This window comes from Puma concolor, chromosome A1, assembly GCF_028749965.1.
Source record: "Puma concolor isolate L17-30 chromosome A1, mPumCon1.1.hap2, whole genome shotgun sequence".
Taxonomy (NCBI): Eukaryota; Metazoa; Chordata; class Mammalia; order Carnivora; family Felidae; genus Puma; species Puma concolor.
In genome coordinates this window covers 214,918,144-214,942,622 of record NC_141667.1, presented here as the reverse complement: position 1 = coordinate 214,942,622, position 24,479 = coordinate 214,918,144, and the positions used below count along the sequence as shown (strand labels likewise).

General features: G+C 47.3%; 1 protein-coding gene across 9 annotated transcripts in view; it reads left to right on the top strand.

Annotated features, from left to right (window-relative positions):
• Positions 1-24,479, top strand: part of ENOX1 (ecto-NOX disulfide-thiol exchanger 1) — a 585,762-nt gene that overhangs the window by 406,611 nt on the left and 154,672 nt on the right. For all 9 annotated transcript variants that reach the window (XM_086711591.1, XM_086711599.1, XM_086711581.1 and 6 more), the window contains 3 exons: positions 218-424; positions 4,025-4,258; positions 14,341-14,553. In XM_086711591.1, the coding sequence (XP_086567717.1) occupies positions 218-424; positions 4,025-4,258; positions 14,341-14,553 (654 nt within the window). The remainder of the gene's footprint in view (positions 1-217; positions 425-4,024; positions 4,259-14,340; positions 14,554-24,479) is intronic.

Below are 24,479 nucleotides of genomic sequence, written 5' to 3'. Positions count from 1 at the left end.
ATAGCCAGTCTGTGTAGAAAGGAACACAGAAAGTTAAGGTTGGGGAGGGGAGAGGAGGTGAAAACAAGGCAGCCTGCCAGCCGTGTAGGTCGGTGTAGAAATCTATCCTTCCTCAGAATGGACACAGTTACTCTTCAGGTGTCACTTTCACCAGGTGAGCCAGGAAGAGGGCAAAGAAATAAAAGTCAAAACCCCTCTGTTTTGTTGTGATTAATAGATCTTCCACCTCCTTCCACAAGAGAACGACCTCCTGGGTGTAAGACCGTGTTTGTCGGGGGATTACCAGAAAACGCTACTGAAGAAATTATTCAAGAAGTCTTTGAGCAGTGCGGTGATATTACAGCGATTCGGAAAAGCAAGAAGAATTTCTGTCACATTCGCTTTGCAGAGGAATTCATGGTTGATAAAGCCATTTACCTTTCCGGTACTTTGCATTACATCGGGGGTTTTCTCAGCATTTTGTTACGTTTTGTGATGTTAATATGAGCTTATTCCCTTTTGCCTTAATGTACAATAAAGTCCTCACAGTTAGGGGCTGGAAAAGGAGGAACTCTGCCTTTTCCTTGGCGGCCAGAAGCTCTATGCTAAGTCTGTGAGCGTTCCTCGCTGCACGAAGGGTTGCCCAACACCAGTCTTTAGGAATTCCACTGAGGTTCTAATTAATGTTCTCATTAATGATGAAAAGCAATATTATGAAGACTGAGGGCCATTATTATTATTGGATGCCATTCCCGGGAAGAATAAGGTATGCTCTCGGCACAATTTCAGTTTTCCGGAAGTGGCTCACTTTCTAGACCCCAGGGTAGCAGGTCAAGATCAGTTCCTCGCAGGAAGCAGCCTGATGTCATTGCCACTTTAGGGGAAGGCCCGATATCATTGCCCAATTGCCAGTGCACTTAGATTGGTGAAGGCTGCCCCGTGATATCTGCTGCTTTGGTGCCAGCTCATAGGGGAGATTTTTACAGATGCTGAAATTAGACCCAGTGCCGCCTATCGCTCTGTGGCTGTTGGAGCTACTGTAGGGAGTCTGTCATCCGGGCCTTTACCAAACCCAAGAACTACGCATCTGGTATTGGTATGTGGCTTTAGAAAGCTGTGCGCTTAGATTCAGCTCCCTGACATTCCCTCACACTCTCCATCTCGCATGTTTCCCATCCATCACTCTGCACACCACCTCCCCATTCCGGAGGCAAAGGTCATGAGGGAAGGTGAGAAAAGAATGGGGGGAAAAAAATACCTGAATGCCCCTGCCAGGCTTAATTTCTGCAGGCAGCTCCCTTCCCCCCCACGGAACACTCTTGCGAACCCCAGCCGCCTCGGGGTTATTCCGACACTGCTGTGACTTTGCGGAGTAGAGCTGGCATAGAGATGTGGAGGACTTTCAAACCCTTATTCCAAGAAAACCTAACAAAGTGGGGAAAAATTCTGAAAGCCTTCTAAAGGAGATGGAAGACGAAACACAGAGGAAAATATTTTACAGCGCATAAACAGCTACGTGTTTTGCTTCCCATATCTTCTTGGGCCACAGCATCAGAGTACTCTTGTTACACACACAGGTGGTGGCTCTGTCACCAGCATGCCTGGCGACGGGTCTCCCGGGTCTCACGTGCCTCGGGCTAGAATACCTCTCCCTGGCTTCCATTTTCTCATCTGCAAAACTGAGGCAGCAACAGTAGTAACTTATAGGATTATTATGAGGAACGAATCAACATAATGGATATTAAGTGCTTAGCAGGGCACCGACAACAATAGGAACCATCCAGGAAATGGTTGTTTTTAACACAAATATCCTGAAGATGATAAAAGAAACACGGATCCTTATTTCTCACGGACCCTGCCTCGGGAAGCCGGGTTCTAATCACAGCTCTACCAATAAAAGTATTACTTCACCCCACCTGCTTAAATGAGAGGGTTAGAGTAGATCAAAAGTGCTTTTCAACGCCAACATAACACAATGTTTAGACCCAGTCAGAAGCGCCTTGAGACGTCGCCAAAGATGAACAGGCCCAAATTTAGGCACGTGGAAGGTATTTCTCTATTGCTTCCTTGATGCTAGGCTTTGCCCCACTTGGACCCTGGTCCTGCTGCTTAGCCGGGCGCCTGATTGCTCCTTGGTCTGCCCCTTTGCGGCAGGGAGAGCCCACAGCTAAGGCCTCACCTCCAGCTTCCCTGCCTGGGGGCACAGGGGTCTCCCAGCTTTACCTCCATCGCCCTAGGAAGGTTGCACATCAGTCCGGGGAGGATCTGGAAGGCTGCTTATTTGGAGGGGTGGGGGGTGTGGGGGCAGAAGGCTGCCCCTCCCGTGTGCAAGCTCCTGCAAGCCCGTGCCCAGCTGGAAGGCCTAATTTTAGGACCGTGTTCACATTTGAAGGCCAGGCTAATTTTAGGCTCAGCCTCATCAGGATCTCTTTTTAAGGCCTTAATGATGATGTGTCGGTGAAAGAGAGGGTACAGAAATATCTGAAAAGCGATGCTCTGGACACGGGCAGGAGAAAGTCCCTTGGCCAGTGGGGACTGCTAGCCAGTCTCAGGTGGTGCCACCCGCTCAGCTGTTATGTATATATCACCGTGGCCTGCCGACTTGTTACATCGCTATGGCCCAGCACCAAGATACACTCTGCTTTAGCATGAATTCTGCTCATCTATGACGGGATGTTTACGTGTGTCGTAGGTATTGTTAGGTCTTCCCGTTTTTAGAGAACACCATTTGAACCTAGGAGGGAGAAGGGCACAACAGGAATCAGATGTGAGATCTGTTTTGTGTTTGCAACTTCTCAAAGGTGTGAAGTGCCCTACAGGGGAGAAGTCAGCCTCTGCAGGGATTTTCAGCTGAGCTCCAACCCAAATGCCAAGATAATCCATTGAAATCTACCATAGAGATCTTGAACATCAGCACAGGGCAGCCTGGCATTTCACAGTGGTGTCTCATTTGCAAAGCCCCTACACAGCAAAAGTGCTCACTTTGCTGTCTCCTCTGGCAGCCCCAACAGCTGTGATCCTGCTGGGACCTGAATTTATGTTTTTAAAATCTGAGTGCCCCAAACTGAAGAGCAGCCTCAAAGCCAAGTCTTCCTTCATTTGAAGTTAGGCTAGCTGTCTGGTTTCAGTTCTGTTTGCGTTGATGTCTCAGATCGAGTGTCTGCACATCATCTGCTTGTAAGTTGGGTAGCTCGCCGCAAATCCCCCAAAGATTTCCAGGCCCCTGTTTTTGGTCTAGCTCCGCGTTCTTGCGCGGGCTCCTGTGGCCTTCAAAGATCGCGTGGACAATTTGTGCAGTGCTGCGTGCCAGATGAGGTAGTGCAGGGCTGTAAGGAAGGCAGCAGCAAGGCCTCTTGATTGAAGGTAAAATATTCTCCCGCGTGCCCCAGAGGATAAGTGGAAATAAAACAGCATTGCAAAATTGCCTTGGTGATTGTGGCTTTTGCAGCTGCTGAGAGAGAATTGAGCAGCATTTTCTAGGAGAATGAAGCGGTAACATGTGAGTGAGGTGCTGCGGAATTTACTTTGTGGATCTTTTTAAATATCACAGATATTCTTTATTTACTCCTGTTCCACCTTTTTCTAAAAAGAATTTAAGAGCACTTACGCAATGGAGTTACCATAAATCAAAAATAGAAAAAAAACAAAGCCATAAAATCGGGGAGCCGGGAGGGAGAACGCTACGTGCCAAATTTGTTTCGGAGCTTCCTGGAAGCCAGAGGGAAGAAGGAGTTACTGTAAGTGTCCTGGTTCTTGAGGTCATCCTCTTAGTAACAGTGGCTTGCAAGATGGGTAGGTGACCCTCTGAGACGCCTCCCAGGAGGGGGTTTATCCCCCAATCCCTAATAAGCTGAACTTGGCCGTGCTTCCTGATCGCTGGGGAGAAGCGTAACTGCTTCCCACCTGCTACGGGCAGAGCGCCCTTGCTATGGGCAGAGAAAGAGGCAAAAGCACCGTATCGCGCCCTCGCTGAGGGCCTGGGCGACGCTTTGCCCTCATCGTGCTGGTGACCTTGTGACGGGACCGGCCTTTCCGTTGCTTTCAGGTTACCGGATGCGATTAGGGTCTAGCACGGACAAGAAGGACTCGGGCCGCCTCCACGTGGACTTCGCCCAGGCCAGGGACGACTTCTACGAATGGGAATGCAAACAGAGGATGCGCGCGCGCGAGGAGCGGCACCGGCGCAAGCTGGAGGAGGACCGGCTGCGGCCGCCCTCGCCGCCCGCGATCATGCACTACTCGGAGCACGAGGCCGCCCTGCTGGCCGACAAGCTGAAAGGTAGGAGGCCGCCGACCTGGGCCTGCCCGGGCAGTAGCCCCTGCCCGCTGACTGACTGAGGAGCCCTGTGATCCCCAAGCACCCCCGGCGTCTCCGCCCCTACACCTGCTGATTTCCTGCAGGCGAGGTCACCCCCGAAGCTTCCCCCTGCCGCCTGGGACAGAGCCCTGCCTCTTCCCACCTGTGTCCTCCGTGCAGGTGTGTGTTGTCACTCAGCACGACGCACGGAAGGAGGGGAGAGGAGTCGCACGCAGAAGGCCCAGAGGTGGCTCCTGTCTTACCACCTGTGACGAATGAGCTAGGCTAGTGTCCCCTCCCGTGGTCGGGATCCCTGCCTTCAGAGATGGAGTTGAAGGGTCACTGCTAACACCTATGGAATAATTGGGGGCAGGGGGCACTAGTGTATGTGACTTCTTTAACGTTTGCTGTGCTCCTCTCACGTGTTTGATGCTGTGGGGGAATAAAGACATATGGGGGCTTTAGTACCTGCCCCAGGGAACTACAGATGATTGGGGAGGGGCCGGAATTTTAAGTCAGGACCACGTGTATGCGTGAATTCCCTTCCATCACCCATCAGAGTTGTATCATCTGAGCCGCATCTGCATTTTACAGGCAAGTGACGAGTGACGGTCAGACCTTTCTCAGGCCGTTGGGCGTGTCAGGTTTTAAGGAGAGAAGGCAGGTTGCAGTCGCTGGCCGCATGTAGGTGTCTCAAGTAAGCGATTAACTCAAGTCCAAAGCCAATGGCATGATTGCCAACCGATGTATGAGCAACGTGCTTTGGGAACACAGGGGCGAGTGTCAAGGAAGGTATATCAAGAAAATCGTCACAGAGGAGAACTGTGCAGGAGAAACAAGGGTCCCCCCTGCCCCCCAGGAGAAAAAGGGCCTAAATACATCCTGGTCAGAGGCTGGAGCCCCAGGAGAAAAGACACAAGGAAGCAGAGAGGAATTTGGCCCAGGAGGAGAAAGGCACGTCACCTGTCCCAAGGTACACGAGAGCTGCATGGCAGTTTCTAGAGCGAGGTGAAGTGGGAAGAGCAGTTGGGGGCCAGCGGGCAGAGCCCTGAAGGCTGCCGCTGGATTTGGGTTTTGTTCCTTAAGCAGCGGAGAGGCCATGAAAGATTTCTCATGGGAAGAGAGATGTGATTGATCGCTTGGAGTGTTTTAGAGCATAGCTAGTATATTGCTGGGAATGTGTAAAGTGGATTGGATGTTTTCATTAAAAGAAATGTATGAAAGCTGCCCCAAACCTATTTTAGGAGGATAGGAGGTTGACATTCTATATCTTTAAAAGAGAATTCTTTTATTTCTTCTAAACTTTATTTATTTATTTTCAGAGAAAGACAGTGAGTGGGGGAGGAACAAAGAGAGAGAGAGAGAGAGAGAATCCCAAGCAGGCTCTGCACTGTCAGCACAGAGCCCAACGTGGGGCTCAAACTCACGAACTGTGAGATCATGACCTGAGCCCAAATCAAGAGCCAGGCGCTTAACCGACTGAGTCACCCAGGCACCCCGAGAATTGTTTTGAAACGGGCTTCTAGCTTCTAGCCGTTTTCCCCCGGTCCGGCCTTGAGAACCCCTAATCAGCTGCAATTGTGACTGAAATGCCCCACTGTGACCACCAGGCCAGTCTTGCTTGTTGTGCTGCTCTGAAAGGGCCTGTCTTACAGACATAAACACATAGGTCATTGTCCCTTCAACAAAAAGCATACACAGTGCAAATACAGGCATCATCTCCCCTTTCCACTCAGGCTACAAATCACAGGGAGTGGCCAGGAGGAGAAAGAACTACATCCTCAGCCAGGAATGTGGATTTTGGAACAAATTGGGTTTTTTTCTTTAATATCCTATACATTGTGTATTATCGGCTTACGCGCTACACCTAGACGTGACAAAAACTAGCGCTGTGGTTCTGTGACCTCTTAGAGGAGTTTCACAGAAGTCTGGCATCCCCCTGTTCTTTTTAAGAAACCCGCACGGAAATGTCTGTGCATGTAAGAGGAACGTGGCATTGCCTTCCCTGCTGGAGGATCACAGATTGGGATGTCAATTTGGTGAAGTAATTTGCAAGCTTTGCCATTTCAAAAATATATATTTATATAGATGAGTATAATTTGCAGAATTTCGAAGCTGCACCTTTGCCAAGTACTGTGTGATCCCTTGAGAGAACAGATTGGAAAATTTAATAGATGGCAGTTACAGTAGAATGAACTAGCTGGGGATACATCTCAGGCAACAGTCAGGTAATATCAAGCTTGACAATTTCAACCCAAGCACAGAGTTTGGAATATAAACAGCATTTAATTGCCTAGGAAATTGGCTGCCTCAGAGAGGAAATCCACTCCATGCTCCTTATAACGCTGCAAAGCCAGACAGGAGGAGCCAAGGAAACTGCTGCCCTGAAGATGATTTCATTGATGTAGGGATAAAAAAAAAAAAAAAAAAAAAAAAAAAAATGCAGTCAAAACCCAAGGTAAAGAAGCCTGGATAAAAAAGAAAATGGAAATGCAATCTGAAAATACCTAATTGGATTTGATTTTTTTTTCCCCTCCCCTGAGAAGTCATACTCTTAGGTTTATTCCATTTTCCCCCATTTTACATTGTACTTGTTTATTCTTGCAGTTTCCTTTTGGAAAATCAGCTTCATCTAGCAACATCTGTACAAGCCAACCCTATGTATGACCCACAAGGCCCTCCACTGCATCCTGCCTAGGGTTAAAACAATGCACATAGTAAATGCTTAATTCCTTTCTCTCTTCCTCAGCTATTTGGATCTCTTGAGTATGTTGCATTTCTGGGCAGTGGTGCCACCGGGCGTGATCGGAAATGTGCAGGCAGCCATCATCCCACTTGTGGGGCTCTTTACCATATATCTGGGACCTTGCTAAGCACTGCAGGGAAGACAACAGCATGCAAGCCGCTACTTCACAGCGTTTAGGCTTCTGGAATGATAGAGGCAATTACAAAGCACCGTATACTTCCCACTACCGTGTGTGAGAAGTGCCCCGTGCCTTCCCAGGAGTGACTCGGGACCCAACTGGACAGTGACGGGGTGAGGGGGCAGATCTTCTGAAACCAGCTAACCCCAGATTCTATGGCCACGGGGCCTTCTTGAAGGCGGAGGAAACTTGGAATTGTAATTGTGTAGTGTCTAAGGCAGCGTCTGTTGCGTTAATACAAATTCTAAAAAAGAAAATTAGCGGGCACCCTGCTGATTAAATAGACATTGTTCTGAGACAATTCAACTTAATGAAGACTGACTGGGAAGTAACTGCTCACAGACCCAAAGTTTATAGCATGGCTTTGAGAAAGTGAGCAGGAGCTCAATAACACCATAATTACACTTTATTGGAAACAGTAGCACCAGGCAGATGAGATAATGAATTTCAGTGTGTCTAACACAGACCATCCACCCCTGGAGGAACCCTGTGTTTGGACTGGGGAAGGAAGAGATTGATTAGACGGTGAGAAAGATGATATCCTCATTCACTGGAGATTTCTCCTGGCAAGAGCATTTAAAAGTTTTTGTGTACTTTTCCCCCCTTTGGAAAGCTTCGCATAATCTTTCATTATGCGATGAAATGAAGAGTTTCTCTGTGCCATCAGGTGAAGTTTTGACAAAGCTTTGAAGCAGTGCCCTTGGGATCCCCTGATGTGTCATCATGAATTCAGTTCTCCTGGGATCCGCATTCATAATTTCCGGAGGGCTAGGCTCTGATTTGCATACAGAATGGCCCGGTGTCAGCCTGCCAGGGGGACAGGGGGAGGGAGGGCTGCCGGCATTTTGCTGCGGTGGTTGTCAATATTTATGGTTCCAAGAAAGTAAAAATCAATAATGCTCTAAGCCAAGTGGAAGTTCCATTAGCTAAAAGCCAGGCTTCCGTCTTAGGGCAAAGGAAATAAGCACAGGAGGCTGTTGGAGAATCACTTCCGTGGGCGTCACTGACCTTCACAGAGGCAAGACAGGCCTTTTCACCTAGAAACGTTTTGCATGACCCCAAAGCAGGAATAATCAGTGCATTTTCATATTGCCACCCCCTCCCTTAATTTTTTTTCATTTTTACAGGTACTGAGTAATTGGGGGAGATTTTGTGTGTGTGTGTGTGTGTGTGTGTGTGTGTGTGTGTGTGTGTGTGTGTGTTGAAGGGAGAGGAGTGCATTAACCATTTGTCTCGCCTCTCCTGCTCTCTGTGATTTGGGGGATAGATAAGGTAACAACACCCCTTTTAGTGGTTAATTGAGTAGCCAGAAGAATGGAGACTTGCTTAGAGATGTCCAGCAATAGGACGTTTTAGGACTATTGTAGTAGGAGTGCTTGGGCCATCCTGGAATCCCCATTCTGCTTGGATCACTATGTGACTCCACACTGTGAGCTATTTCCAGCTATCATAAACGCCAGAAATCAGTGACAGCATTCACTGTGTGTGTGTGTGTGTGTGTGTGTGTGTGTGTACGTGTGTCTGTATCCCCATTTTTGGAGGAAAAAATTGTGTTGTAGAACATCTTCCTTTTATCTCATTCTTGGGATATGTTATTCAAACACTGATCTCCTCTCCTGTTATTCCTTTATAGACCCAGCCATAAATAAGGGTACTACAGCCCGCCTAACTTTTCATATTCAGTGCTCATGGCCTGGCTCTCATCCTATCTATTGTTCTGAAAATCAAGGCCAGATCTCCCTCTGCACACAAAGGGGGAAAAATACCTGCTTACCAATTTGAGGCCTTTTTCCCCTTGATTATCGGTTTGTCACTTTGATTGAAGTTCACCACATTCCCACCTGCTGAGTCCTGGGCTCTGTGTCCTTGTCCTAGAGTGACACATGCAACTATTGCATGGACCTGGCCTTTGAGGAGCTACAGTTCAAAGGTGGCTGAAGCATGCTCTGGCAGTGGAACCATAACTTACAAATATAAAATTGACACGTGCCTATGATTTTGTTTAACTCATTCATTAATGAGAGAATCAGTAAGGCGTTAAAACTGGTTCAAAAGAAAACGTGCTTTATAATGATTGGTATTTTCTACTGGACGATAGTTCATCTGTGTTGTTATGGAGAATTATTTGCATTGTTATCAGCTCTCCACAATCTATGTTCTGTCCCTAAAGGGTTGTAAGATAGCCTAGTCAGAGGCAATTAAAGAGTCATTCCCCTATAGAATCAGATAATTCCGGGGGCTGGGGGGCGATGGAGAGGGTCTTCTGGGCCATGCCCAGGATTCCGCTACAAAGATCTGCAGTAGTCTCTATGCCCATTTCCAAGTCTTTGACATTTTTTTCACATTTTCTTTTCTGGGACAGGGATGACGGATGTTTAAGCACCTGTTCTTTAAATGGGGGCAGGGAGGTTAGGGACAGGGATTCACAGAGCTCAGAAGAATCACATCAAACCCTTTCAGTAACCTCCACTATCTCAGGTGCCACTTTCCATGTCAAGGTCTCGTGATCTTTTAACATAGATGAGCTCCCAGCCAGTTTCCCTGGTTTTCATTGACTGATTTCTTCCAGTGCTTCCAAAACTTTAATGTGCATTTGAATCACTTGGAGTAGGAGATTCTGAATCAGGAAGCCTGAGTCAGGGTGAGTCTGCATTTTCAAGGAGCTCCCAAATGAGGCTCAAGCTTAGTCTTTGAATGGCGAAGATTTATCCCCTATGCAGTTTTTGAAGTGCCTCCTATGTCACGGGTGCTCAATAAACATGGAAGAGAGGGACAGAGAAGGAGGTTGATGAAGTCTGAAGGAGCCAGAAACAAAATGAGATGGGTATGGGATTCAGGTAGTAACAGTAAAGGGATAACAGTCATTACAATATTATTTATTCCTCACAACACTAAAAACAATCATTATCTTCCCAGAATTAAAAATGCTTTCAAAAAGATTTTTGAGTCATTTGATAAGCTGGTTAGCGCCTTGCTGCAGAAGGCTCTGCTTCTCTGTGATTATCTGACATCATTCTTAGCTTTCATTGCCAGTGGCGATGACCTCAGAGGCCTGAAGGATAAAAGGACCAGCTAGCCTAAGTGCCAGAGAACATTTATCTCTGGGAGACAATGTGAAAACACTCCTTAACATGAAATTAAAATGTTTATTACTGGGGCGCCTGGGTGGCTCAGTCAGTTCAGCGTGTGGCTTAGGCTCAGGTCATGATCTCACAGTTTCAGATTTCGAGCCCCGCATCTGACTCTGCAATGACAGTGCTCGCTCTCACTCGCTTGCTCTCTGTCTCTCTCTCTCAAAATAAATAAGCTTTAAAAAATGTTGATTACTAACTGATGTTTCCGAACTTCTGACCATTGAATTTGTGGCTCTCTAGCGAGAATCACTGCAAGTCTATTAGAAATAGTGTAACCAAATATAGATAAATTGCCAAGCGAAAAACTCAGAGTGACCAGAAGATTGCAGTATGTTTTAGAAGTTTCATTCTCACGTTAGCCCTTCAAAACTGGAGGCAGATCCATAAGCCAACCATGGACTATATAGAGTGACTGATGTTTTAGTAGAAGGATATGGAGGGAATTGTGAAAACGTAGCACATGGACGCCCCAGTTCATGGTAGAGTTACAGAAAAGCTGCTTTGATGAAAGACACTGAGGCTGAATCTTGAGGGAAACGTAACAGTTATCCAGGTGTCCAGAAACGTGAAGGCTCCTGGAATGAGCACACAGAAAACGGAAAGGCAGGGAGGCGTGGCCATGGTGCTCACCAAAGAGGAGAATGGTAAGGGAACGGGGGATGAAGGGGAAAATGCAAATCAAGAAAAGCCATGGAGCAGACATGTGCGGTAACCCAGGTGTGACGTGGTAAGGACCCTGGTTAGAAAACACTGCACAATTTTTAAGGAGCAAATGGTCCATATTCGCCCGTTAATAACGGCAGTTTTCCCAGCTCTTGCTGTGGAAAAAGGCACGTCTGCCCATTCTAGTTTCTAAACTGCACCCGTGTTCAGAATTATGCCTGAGCATGTTCACAGGAAGTATTTGGAATTTTTGTAAATGCATCTTTGATGTGATTTTTATGAGCAGTGTTAATTTCTTTTCACATGAATAGCTTTAATAATGCTGCCGTCTAAATCCTGTTTAAATTAGTTTATATTGTTTTCTGTTTTCTCAGTGATCTTTCCACTGAATCCAAAATTGAACTTACAGTTAGATATTGAAAATGACCGCTCCCAATACACTTCTGTAGCCATTCAGAGTGAGTTGCTGAGTCAGTCTTAATTAATATGAAGTCACTTCTTACGTAGCAACAGATATTGACCGAACTTACTGATTGTGCCTTAACTAATGTTTTCACATTTAATTTGCATGTCAGTACATCAATTATATATTGGCCTGGAAGTTTCAGAAAGTTCAGAAATGAGGATGAAATTGGGAGTTCTCGAAACTACATACATCTTTTAAGCTAAGCTAGTGGAATTTTGCGTGCTATTGACTTGTGCTACATATTTTTTAACACTTGTTAAAATGTGAGCAAGTCTCTTCCCTGCTTACTTTTTAAATTGTATATTTTCAATTGCCCAGTCCTAAAACTGCTGTTTCTCTTTTTGAAAACTATCAATTAACTCTGATCTGCTGGTGAACTTATGCCCTCCGTCCTAGACAGGAAGAAAAATAAAGTTTGGTTTTCAGGTCATTTGAGCAAACACACATTTTTAAATTTTAAGTGTGTTCTCCCTGACAGTAAATTAGTGTATTTATGAACTGAGTTACCACAAGCAAGAGAAGGAAGAACAACCAGTAACAGGAGGGAAAGATGGATGGAACGGGGATGTTCTATCTCCTTGTAAGGTTGACAACAAAATCTTAGAGGGTTTTTTTTCTCCCCCTCTGTGTTATATACAGATAGAAGTCCCAGGAAAGGCGAAAAATGGTACATGAAGTCAGTGTTTTCTTTTTTGTTGTTATTTTTTAAGAGGGGAGGAAAAAAAGACTTCTTATAAGTGTTAGGTTTATTCATGCTGTCTTTTGGGAGGTCCATTCTCCTAACATCTATTGGCGGGGAGAGAGGTAGCGAGTATGCGCGGGAGGCAAAATTTATTCTGACTGTAACGGTCACAGTGGGCCTCTCACAAACATAATGCTAAATTATGGGCCTCTCCATGGGCTGAACGTAATGTTAAGTTGTATGATGGATTTTATCTTACACAAGCCGCTCCGGTCCATGAAATGAGATAAGAAACCACTGCAGCTGGAGTTCACCGAGGGTTGAGCTCAGCCTGAAATTCTGGAGTTAACAAAATTGGATGAGCCAGCTGTGAGACTGCACGCGTGTGTTCTGTGCCTGTGCCTGGAGATTTTCGAGGAAGGGCGTCTTTCCCTCGCAGGGTGCCCAGTGGGCCAGTTCTCTCCTCTGGCCCAAGTGTGAGGGCAGAGGGGGGCAGGTTTGCCCTGAAAAAAGGCTTTGATCCCCAACCCCAGACTGCCTCCGCCTCAGGGGGAGAGGGCCTGGGTGGGTGCTGATGGGTAGCGTGTGTTTGATCACTACTTCCACCATGGAAAAAGCAGAGCACGCTCCACGCACCCTGGGTCAGGCTGACCCTGCCTTCGTTCCGGGTGCGTACCTCTGGGCAAGCAACAGCCACAGCAAGGAAGTTGTGCCCCCGTCTGGGAGAGGGACTCTGGCAGAAAAGGTACTAATGGTGTTTCTACGGCGCACTATGAAATTCACAAATCACCCCCACGAACGAAGGCTTTGTATGCTGTCTAACATGCCAACAACAGTGGTTGATTAAAGAACATCTGGTGAATGAGATAAAATAGAACTCCTTTACCAAACATGAATCACGCTCCGTCCAGTCATCTGGGGGGTATATATGTATATGTGTTTGTATGCATATATACACAATATATAACATAGGAAATAAATGCACACACAAACACACACACACAACACATAAGGAGGTTTTTGATGTTCCTCCAGGAGAGGGAATATAATAGGCACTCAGTATTTACCAAATAAATTCGTAAGAATCTGAATCGTCCAGTGTAATTTTGCTCCCAATTTTTAGAATTCAGAATCTACCTTGTTTTCTGGAAAAATGTAGGATATTTTCCTTAAGTCACATGTTCCAAGGGTAGAAAAATTCAGGTGGAAGACTTCTCCCCTCCAGTTTGCCTGGGAAGTACGCAGTGAGCCTTCAGCAGTAGGATCGATTAATGTTGTGATAATTGACATACAGCTTCCAGTTCTAATTAACTTAATTACCTTCAGACTTGCTTTTTTTTCCTACTTCTAAGCCATACAACACAGGTCTGTTCCAGTAACCATTCCCAAACAGGCAAGTTTACTTGTTTTCTTTCAGATAAACTTTATCATTTATTTACAGGTGGAACCTCATTGCCCACTCCGTGCACCCCACCCCCTCCACAACACACACATACCTCGAACCAAGTTCAAGTGGACTCTAGTAGGCTTCCAGATGGGTTCCACAGAGAACACTGACCACTCAGGGAACAAGCCCTCTTTTGTTGAAAACAAGGAAATGTTTTGTTTTTCAGCTGAATCGAAGATGCTCTATTAAATGTAAAGCGAAACTAGTTTTGAACTGGAGCAGAAAAAGAACTAATTCCTACAACCACTTTGGGAACAATATCTTCCGTTACATCCGGTTTTAAAATAGTCTAATCTGTCATCCATATTTTGCCACTAACTCAGCTGAATCTAAGTCATACAACTAGTTTCACTGTATAATAGATCTGATAAGAGAATCTTGAAAAATGCAGTAGGGACCCAATAGGTTAATGACAGTTTTCTGAGCCACTCTTGAGAAAGAGAAATCAGGATTTGGTGTGCCATGTTACCAAGAATGCCCAGAACAGATCTAAAGCTAAGCTCACCGGGTTGGTAGATGAGAGAGTGAGCTACCAAGTATTTCTTGGATGGCTCTGTGACACCATAGAGTCAGATGTGAAAGGGAAGGCTAAGAAACGCTAGCACGGTTAGCCTTAGGGAAGCTAATTTGTCAAGTTCCAAAGATGTATCCGTTAAGATGGTCCATGTTCTGTCTTTTGAGAAGAACCAGAGTAAAGTACGTGTCCTTGCCTTGGCATGATTTGTACTTGGTGGTTTTCCATTTCCAGATGATAGCAAGTTTTCAGAGGCTATCACAGTGCTACTCTCCTGGATTGAGCGAGGGGAAGTTAATCGGCGTTCTGCCAACCAGTTCTATTCCATGGTGCAGTCAGCCAATAGCCACGTCCGCCGGCTGATGAACGAAAAAGCCACCCATGAGCAGGAGATGGAAGAAGCCAAGGAGAATTTTAAAAATGCCTTAACTGGAATCCTCACCCAATGTAAGTAAAATTTGGGGGGCCATCTGTTTTGCTGTGGTTTTGCCTTTTCTTTTGTATTCATTTAGTTTTTGTTTTCATGTGGGGGTAAGTAGATCAATAATTTCCCATTTTACTCCATATCAAATGGCACACCTCATAACCGATTTCATGTTCTGTGGCAACTTGGAGGAACACGGACCCCGCCCTGAGAGCTTACTTCTCAAGGTGAGCAACATTTCTGTAGCTTTTCCTCAGAACACCAAACCCGGCCACCAGGGCAGGGCCCCAGATGCTTCTGTGCCTGCTGGACCCACCGCAGCTCACAGCACACCTGCAGGGTGGCCACCCTTTACCTGGGGGCCGTCCCCACAGACCTGTGTGTCCTCCCAGTGCTGGGACAGTAGGAAGCAGACCCCAAACACATTGTCCTTGAGCTCTGTTTAGGATGAAGGTATCATCAGAAAAACTCCTCCCCAGGATCCTTTATTTGAGGTGAGCTCTGGCTGTCGACATGGGCAACTCAGGAGTAGAGGAGGGTTTTCTGCAGTATTATTTTTTTGTCCTTTCTTCATCTGGAAAGCAGATTGCCTTAACCGCTTAATGCTGGTGATTTTTCATGTCCAGACCCTAAATTGATGAAGGGGTCTAAATGGGCTTGCTCATAGAACAATAGTCGGGGTAATTACCCAGGGCTCTATTCAAAAAAAAAGGGCGTATATTTTTTTTTATGGGTACTCTGTCTGTGTCTGTAGTTAACGTCACAGTGGCATAATGCATTACAGTTGCGGATGTTCCCCGGGTCGGTAAAAGCCACCGAATGACACTGTAACAATGCCGTGCTCCATCCCATACCAGGTGCAGGGTGCCATGTGGGACGGGGCTATACGCGATTTACATATTCATTCTGAGAATAAGTATTATTTTCAATGATATAACGTGCCAAAATGTCGAGCGCCTATTTCATCGGTGCAAACCCAAGGGATAATGTATCTGTTCGGATGAGAAGAGAGAGGGGCGTGAAAAACCAGGCTCTCGAGTGGAAAAGGGTTTTCTATGACTCTGTTGTCAGGCCTTTTTCGCGGCAGCATTAAAATACGTAAGAAACTCTCAAACGTGAACTCTGATAGGTGACCAAATATCCAGTGTGAGATCAACCCGGGACACCTGTCTTTACAGAAAAGGAATAGGAAAGAACAGAAGTGCTGTCTCCTCAGACCATTCTCAGACCACCTTCTCGTGATTCCTACTCTGAGGGATGACCCTTCTTCACGTGACCGTGTCTGTCCAGCAGTTCTGAAGTTAGGGTTACTAGGGATAGGATGAGAAACACTAATATCGATGCCCCCTTTAAAAGGAGGGCCATGCAGCATGGATTAGCAGGTGGAGGGGAGGTAAGGCTGGATTGGTAACAGAGAAAAGGAAGAGAGGGAAAGGCCACTCGACTCTTAAAAACACAGCCCCTGCAGAGTGATGGCAAACCAGGTGCCTGAACACTGGGATATTCCGGGTACCTCTTGCTCACCAGCATCAATTTCATAATATATTTTCGTTCCCGTGACTTCACTGTCCCACCTGGCAGGGAAGACTCAACCCTTGACTCCAACAGCGAAGGTAGGAAGGGAACCACGCATTAGAATAGGGAAGTTTCGTGTTCTTTGGCAATACCCGTGGGAAGAAGCATGTATTAAAAAGAGGCCCGGGGGCACCTGGGTGGCGCAGTCGGTTGAGCCTCCGACTTCAGCCAGGTCACGATCTTGCGGTCCGTGAGTTCGAGCCCCGCGTCAGGCTCTGGGCTGATGGCTCAGAGCCTGGAGCCTGTTTCTGATTCTGTGTCTCCCTCTCTCTCTGCCCCTCCCCCGTTCATGCTCTGTCTCTCTCTGTCCCAAAAATAAATAAACGTTGAAAAAAAAAAATTTAAAAAGAGGCCCAGATCCTGTGGCTGAAAGAATGCCACGCCACGTGCCTAACATTACCCAGGGGTGAGCTGGCCTATGCTAGGGGATCCAAACATCAGCACTGTATTCCTGATAAATCGAGGCTGAATTGGACCATGAGGTTGAGGTCTGTTGCAACAATGCGCTTCCTACTGTGGGACCTCTGAACGAGCAAGCATCTGGCCACAAGCAGGCCTGAAGAACTCTTCCCACAACGCACAGCCAGGATGGGGAGGAGAGGGAGGAGGAGGGAAGTAAGGGGAGGGGAGGAGGGAGAAGAAGAAGAGGCAGGAGGAGGAGGAAGGGAGGAGGGGAAGAGGGGGAAGGGAAGAAGGAAGGAGGAGGCCCCCATCATGTCTTTTTTTACAGGCTCAAATCACGCAAGATAAAAAGAAGGGGAAAGAAAAGAAAGAGGACAGGGTTGCACCTTCAGAGCGAGACAGCAAAACTTGCCCAAAGAACCCCAACAGCCTTCCGTTTCTGTCTCGTTGTGCAGAATTATTACGCGTGTTGGTGCCTAGCTACAAGGAAAATGGGAAATATGCTTTTCTGAAGGGACCCATTGCTCCCCAGAATAAAACCGGAGGTCTCAGAGTAAAGAAGGAGCGGGGGGGGGGGGGGGAGGGGGGTTGGATGGCTGCCCAGAGGCATTTTGCAGTTCCTGCCATACGCGGCCCCTCCCGTCACACTTTTACTCCTGTCCGATCTGTTGTTCATACGTCGCCTAGTGGGATTCACATCATATCTCCCCACTTCAGCCCCTTGAGTAGCTTCCCATTGCACGAATAATATTCCCTCCGCAGCCCGCGGGCTCTCCACACCTGCCTCTTCAGCTCCGTCTTCCCTCGACTCTCCACGCGTCCTCCCCATGGGCCTCCCTCCTGCTGAGCCCTTCAGAAGCAACTCCCACCCCAGAGCCTTTGCACCTCTGTCCCTCTGTCTGACTTGCACTTCCCCCCACTCCACATGCATGAATCCTTCCCATCCTTTAGGTCTTGGCTGAGAGCCCACCCTTCGGAGAGGCCTTTCAACACACCCCCTCCCCCATAGGCTCACCACCCACTGCGAGTTCACGGTCCTCCAGAGCACTTAGCAAATGTGCAGCAGTGTGATAATTTGTCGGCTTTTGCTGATTAGTCTTCCACGCACCCCAAGTGTCTGGAACATAGGAACAGGATGATGAGTAAGTGAGTGCGTGAGTAATGGGAAGGGCAGGAGGAAGGAAGCCTGAAACCGTTCAGAAGTTCCCAGGGACCTTGGAGAGTAGTTTGGTATCGGTAGCAGCACAGTCCGGGGGTCCCGGGCCTCGACTCTGCAGGCGTAATCTCACAGATCGAGAAGCCCAGTAGCTGTGCTTTCGGCGGGAACTGCTGTACTTTACCGGACCCCCCGGAGCAGGCTGGGGGGGTATTTGCGTGGAAGAGTCAGCAGAAGAATTCATGTTGGCATTCCTCAGTCCTACCTGTCCCACAACCTGTCCGTGAGAGACACCCCCCTACCCTCAGCCCCGGACTTTAATTCTGGGGAAGTATTTCAGCAGCCAGCAGAGACTGGAAAGTCCCAGTGGACGCCACCAGCCCACAGTGCTGTCTCCGTGGTGCCCATCCCAGCCATGGCGGACCTGAGGGGCCTTCGCGGGCCCTGATGGCTGAGACCCGTCAGGACACCTTGAAGGTGAGAGAGAGCTAGAGGGGAGCCTGAGCTGGAATCAAGGCTCTAGGGTAGAACAGGAAGATTGCACGTCCCAGTGAACAGCCTCAGACTTTCCCACTCTTTCCCGTGTGCTTTTGCAAAGATGACTACTCCCCAGATGCACAGGGGAGCCGAAGCCTACCTGTCATCACGCAAATAGTAGCGGCAACGTGGCCAAGCTGCTAGGTGTGTGCCCATTTCATCACCCTCTGAAGGTTAAACACATCTCATTTCATGTCTGGGGCAGTTACGTTTGTCTCAACCACGTTTTCTCCACTTACCCCCACGCAGTTCGGCGTGGTGGGACGGGGTCGGTGTCCGTACAGGGGGCTGCTTCTGACATAATGACGGCGGAAGTCCACACGGACTGACACGCTTGCTTGCATTTTCCAAAAGCAGAACCAGCCATACTCCCGTTTACCTGCACGAATACTTCCGGAAAACACACCAGGAATCACATCCTGCCCTTCCCATTTCGAATTAGATCATGATTGTTTAGCCTTAAAATTCAGGAATGGCAGCTCAGTTTTCTTTCTCCCGAGTGGCTGGAAATCTAGTTGTTTGGCAGTTAGCATGAGTGCACCCTCCCATGTAAAAGATCTCCACGGTGCTGGCGCCCTTCTCCATGGCATTCCATGGTGGCCTTTCTGTTGGAAAGCCACGAGTGCCAGGAAATTGTTCTGAGGCCATAGGAAAAGCAGGTACATTGATGAACTGGCTTATCACAGCAGGTGGGGCTGGCCTGGTGTCCTGAAGGGAGGGCTCATTTAACAACTTCCGGGAAGTTCAGGCACATTTCTGCAAAGCTCCAAGCATGGCAAAAGGTTGGCTCCCTGCATAGATTTTACTGGAAATAGGAGAAGGAAAATTTCATTAAGTGTTAGTCCTTTAAACTGGATAAGAGGCACCCATCTCCTCACTTTGCTAGTCATACTTTCCTGGCTTTTGTATTTGAGCAGGTAGCATTTGCTCAAAAGGGGAAAAGAAATCAAGAGCCACGAAGAATAACATAAAGAGAAAGTTGTGATTTATTTCAAGATTTACATCGAGGTCCGGGAGTTACCTCCTAGCCCTGTTGGTTTTCCGTTATGTGGACATTTGTTCAGGTTCTCACCTCACTCCTATCTCTGGCCTTCACCCCAGGACCAGCTATTAAATCTAATCCAGTAGGCATTGTTTCCATCCGAACCTTGGCTTCAGGCCTCAAGGGGCAGCACCTGACGCAACCAAGAGTTTGGGGAGTTCAGCATCCATTCACTTTCGTTTGGGATCCTTTTTCACTTCTGACCATGGATGTGCAGTTACGAAAGATGTTAGTTGAGGATGCCATCTATCCCAGTGTGGCAGCTGGGGCTCTCTCGTCTTTTCCGGGCCAGCTGGATAGATCTCATCTGCTGGATATAGAAACAAAAGAAAAAAAACGTCAGCACAGGTGACTCATTTCACTCTTAGGACATTTCACCCTTATGTCATCCTTGACTCATGTTTATGTCATTTCTTAGCCTGTCCGTGTGGCAGAAACCTCCCCAGTTTTTCCGACTGAGAGACTTTGGGGTTTTGGTCTTCTTTGCCCTTCAAAAATGTATATTCCATAGGCCTGCCCATTTCCAGTTTTGCAGTTATGAGTAAAGCTTGTCAATTCGAAGCTCAGAGAGGAGCTGTTTGTAAAGTTCAGGAAGCATGTACCACAGCATTCAATTATTAATATGCATGCCAAGATGATCAATTGTGCATGCCTTGTTACAACACACACACGTCTAATGAAAATTTAAACACTCCATGATATTCCCACTTTGGTACTTCCCCAACAAGCTTCCCAGTAAGAGAGAAGAGAAGGAAGGGAGCAACGTGGGGGAAAGACAATTGGGAAAGCAGACGGCAGTGGAGAAGGGTTTATTAATATTAATTTAAGGATACGTGCCATAAATATAATGAGCGGGACTGCAAAGCAGAACTTGGAGGATGTCAGAGACCCATTGGTTCAAACCCTCTCATTTTATAGAGGAGGAAACTGAGATCCCAGAGCAGACGCGATAGGCCTTGGTCATTCAGCAATTTGGGGGCAGACTAGAACCCAAGACGCTTGGCTCATTCTCGTTGTCCAGATTGCTCTCTGTCATCGTGGGTAGGGATGCTTCCATGAACAGCGAAAATGATCAGAGGAGGATATTATAGCTGTAAATTTATAGCTTACACAGGTGGAGTTGAAGAAGCGTTCAGTGACGTTCTGTGTTGGCTCCACATGGAATACAAATGCTGCGGTCTGGTTACAAAATGCAGCCTTTGCCTCTAGCCCTGCCCTCCTCCCCCCTCCACACTGGTGCCTATGCTACGTCCCTCGCCTCAGGTATTTCCCTCGGCCCCGTGCCAGAACTGGAACCTCGCGTCTGTCACACTTCCTCCTCGTGTAACCCACACCCCCTGTCCCCGTTCTGTGCGTCAGGTTTTGGGGTTTTCGTTTTTTTCTTCTAGTAAGATTTTAGACTAAACAGAAACAGAGGCCGTTTACTCTTCGCCTTCCCCACCTCCCCAGGGAACATCACCCCCGGGGTCTAAGCGTATCGAAGACCTCAGTACAACCTTCAGCTGTTGATCAAAGACCATAGACAGAAATGAGGGCGGCATTGGAAATTGGCCTGGAACCTAAAACCTGCGGAACACATTCTAAATGTTGGGGTGTTTGAATACGCCATGATCCCAGTGGACTTGGCTCTCATATGCCATCCTCCTTCAAGTAGCATACGCAGAATATACTTCTGTTGAGAATCGTGCCGCAGGTGGTATTACAGTCCTCTTACATCACTTCAACCTGGAGGCCGGAGAGGTTAGAATTACCATGCAAATTTGTTTTATATATTTATGATAGGAAATGGCATCACCCTCATCTTAGACCTTGAAAACAGCAGACAGAGGAGAGGCTTTTGACGTAGCATGAAGAGATCCTCGTTCTAAGCCGAGCTCGACCATCAATTAGCCAGGTGGCTTTCGGAAAGTCAGTTCAGCCTCTTGAGTCTTGGTTTTCTCGTCTACTCTATAGTGAAAGGGCTTGACCAGACAGTCCCCTCAGTTCCATTTTCATTGTGAAAACCCAGCAGTCCTTATCATATCATTGACTCTGATCCTTTTTTTTTTTTTTTTTTTTCTTAATATCTACATGGAGCAAGCATCTGCCAGGACCCAGCCAGGATGCCAAGGCTCCTGAGCTGAGCACAGAACAGTAGGTCACATATCCCTCCATGCATGTGCCCCCTTTCTGCCTCACTGGGGGGACGTTGTGTCTGCACGCAGCACTGAGGGTTTCAAGCCCCATTTCGACCCTAAGAGTGCGTGGGCAGCATGCACCCGGGGGTGGGGCAGACCATAGACAGGGCAGGATTCTGGTCAGAGAGGCGGCGCCTTCCCTGGCCACTCTCATCTGTTTTCTTGACTAAAACCGTAACACCTCAGGTGTTTGAATGAATGATGCGATTCATCCACAAGTATTTACTGGTCCCTGTTACATACCAGGCAGGGCACTAAGCACCTGAGTGAAATAGGAGGGGTTTCTGGTCTTCCGTGGACCACGACCCCTCTTTCTGGATGGTGTCACCATCCATGTTTCTTCTGCCTGAAAAGCTCTTTCTGAAACCCTTCACTTCTTAGGAACATCTCGGCTAAACCTTTTTTTTTTTTTTTTTTTTTAATTTCTGCCAAGGGAAATTTGGCTTCTATGTTCCCGCTGTAGGAAAAGAATTTTATGAAGTGTTAAAATGTTTTCCGTGTCTGTGGTCGTCATTGCTATCGTTCATCCAGGAGAAAAAAACTCCCCATAACTGCTTTAGCAACTCGACAGGTTTTCTGTTTCTCCTCAAAATCATACTGATGACTATATTTGCCAATGCTTTAAGTGCTGGAAACGTTATTTTCTTTAAAAAAAAAAAAAGTATCTATTTGCGCTCAGGGAATAAATGTCCAGAGAAGACATTAAAAAAATTTTTTTTAATGTTTATTTACTTTTGAGAGAGAGAGCATGAGCAGGGGAGGGGCAGAGAGAGGGAGACACAGAACCCGAAGCAGGCTCCAGGCTCTGAGCTGTCAGCACGGAGCCTGATACAGGGTTCAAACTCATGAACCGCGGGTTTGTGATGTGAGTCTCGAACTCACGAACTGTGAGATCGTGAACTGAGCCAAAGTCGGATGCTCAACCGACTGCGCCACCCAGGCGCCCCGTGAAAATATTTTTTTTTTTTTTAAATTTTTTTTTTTTTTCAACGTTTATTTATTTTTGGGACAGAGAGAGACAGAGCATGAACGGGGGAGGGGCAGAGAGAGAGGGAGACACAGAATCGGAAACAGGCTCCAGGCTCTGAGCCGTCAGCCCAGAGCCCGACGCGGGGTTCGAACCCACGGACCGCGAGATCGTGACCTGGCTGAAGTCGGACGCTTAACCGACTGCGCCACCCAGGCGCCCCGTGAAAATATTTTTTTAATAAAAGCTTTCAAATCAAGAATGAGCACAGAATTTTCTGTTTCACAGGATACCAAAGCTGATAGCAGAGGATGCTGGAAGCCTGCCAGATCTGAGTGTTGAGCCTTTTCTGGATCTCTCAGTCTCACTGAAAACATATCTACTGAGCCAAGTAATACCACTACAATGTTAACATGATTTTTTTTTTAACTGGTAGCAAAATGAGAGACAGGAATTAAGCCTCACACTCTGGACCAATGAGGAGCCATGGAAGGCTAGATTTTTAAGAGCTAACATAGGATGTGCTAAGTAAAGCAGAGCAATTCAGGAAAGATAGAACTTTCAGGAGCTAGAGGTGAAGCCCTGCTATCTTGATATGAGCCCAGTTGTAGGGACTGGAAAGGAAGCCGGGACTAAGTGTGAGGAGGAGGGGTGGGGAGTGGTCGTGGGTAGGGGGTGGGGCAGGAGGGGAACAGACTATGAGGGAAAAGGTCTCTGAGCTGCTTTGGAAAGAATCCACATGCAACCTTTTTTTTTTTCCCCACGAAAACTTTTTAAAGCCAAGACTCGGCTAAACCTTTCAAACTAGATCCGAGGAAGAGCGAGGTGTCTGTAAAGTCACTTTAAGGCAGAGATGACGTGTTCTGGACTTTTATGTGCAACCGAGAAAGAAGTCCCAAGTTGGTGTCCAGGCTCAAACAAAGGAAAACTATGCCCGGGGCGGATCATGAAACGGTAGCCACAAAGTGAGAGGACTTCTATTTATTAAGGACATAAACTGCTTAGGGTTTGCGCACTCCTTCTCCGGCAGGGTAGATGTATGATCCACAAGGCCAAAAATATTTACTATTTCTTTGCGGAGAAAGCTTGCTGAACCATCTTCTGTAGGATCACAGAGCTAGAGAGGATATTTAGAAATAACTAGTCCAGGGGCGCCTGGCTGGCTCAGTTGGAAGAGCGTGCGATTCTTGATCTGGGGGTTATGGGTTCAAACCCCCACGTTGGGTGTACAGATTACTTAAATAAATACATAAATTTACAACAGAAAAGAAAGGACTATAGTCCATCCCCCTTTGCCTGGGAACTCAAACACAGAGGCTCTCTTCAGCCCACACAGCCACTTAGTGGTGGAACTAAGACTTTCCCAACAACAAGGGCTCCCTGGCTCTCCCTCCCCACTCCTGTGCCTCCCCACAGTGTTGCATTCCTAAAAGCACTCCCTCAGCCCGGCCCCACCTCCTCAGGTTTCCCCTGCTGAGGCGTAGGATTCAGCAACAGTGATGAACAAAAGTAGGGCAGAGTGGATTTTAGATGACCCCGTGCTAAGGGCACACACTGAGCGAAGCCCCTTCCCGTCTGGTAGACATGCAAGAAACAGGGGCCTTTTCCAGGCGCTGATTACACTTCTCCGTCTCTCGGATTCATCGGGACACTTTTGGAAAACGGTCCGTCAGCTTCCTGCCCCATAACAATCTCAAATATTTGGCTCCTGGGTTCTAGAAAATTCTACCTACCTAATGGACCAAGGGTCATTGGAGCCTTTCCTGCCTCCTTGGATGCTCTCTGCAAGCTGCTTCTCCCACCATGACTCAATCATGTGTACAGCTGTCTCCCCCCAGGGCTACGAGAACCAGAAGGATCTTTGGATCTGCAGCCCCTAGTACGGTGTCTGGATGTTACACTCCACCGTGCTCAGAAGACTCTGGCCCATAAGTGTAAATACATATACAAACGTTTATAAATGCGCTTGACCCTGGAACAACATGGGTTTGACCTGAGCTGGTGCACAGATGTTTTCAATGCAGTACATTAGTACTCTGTATTTTCTCCAGCCTCCTTTATTGTTAAGAATACAGGATGTACCACATATAACA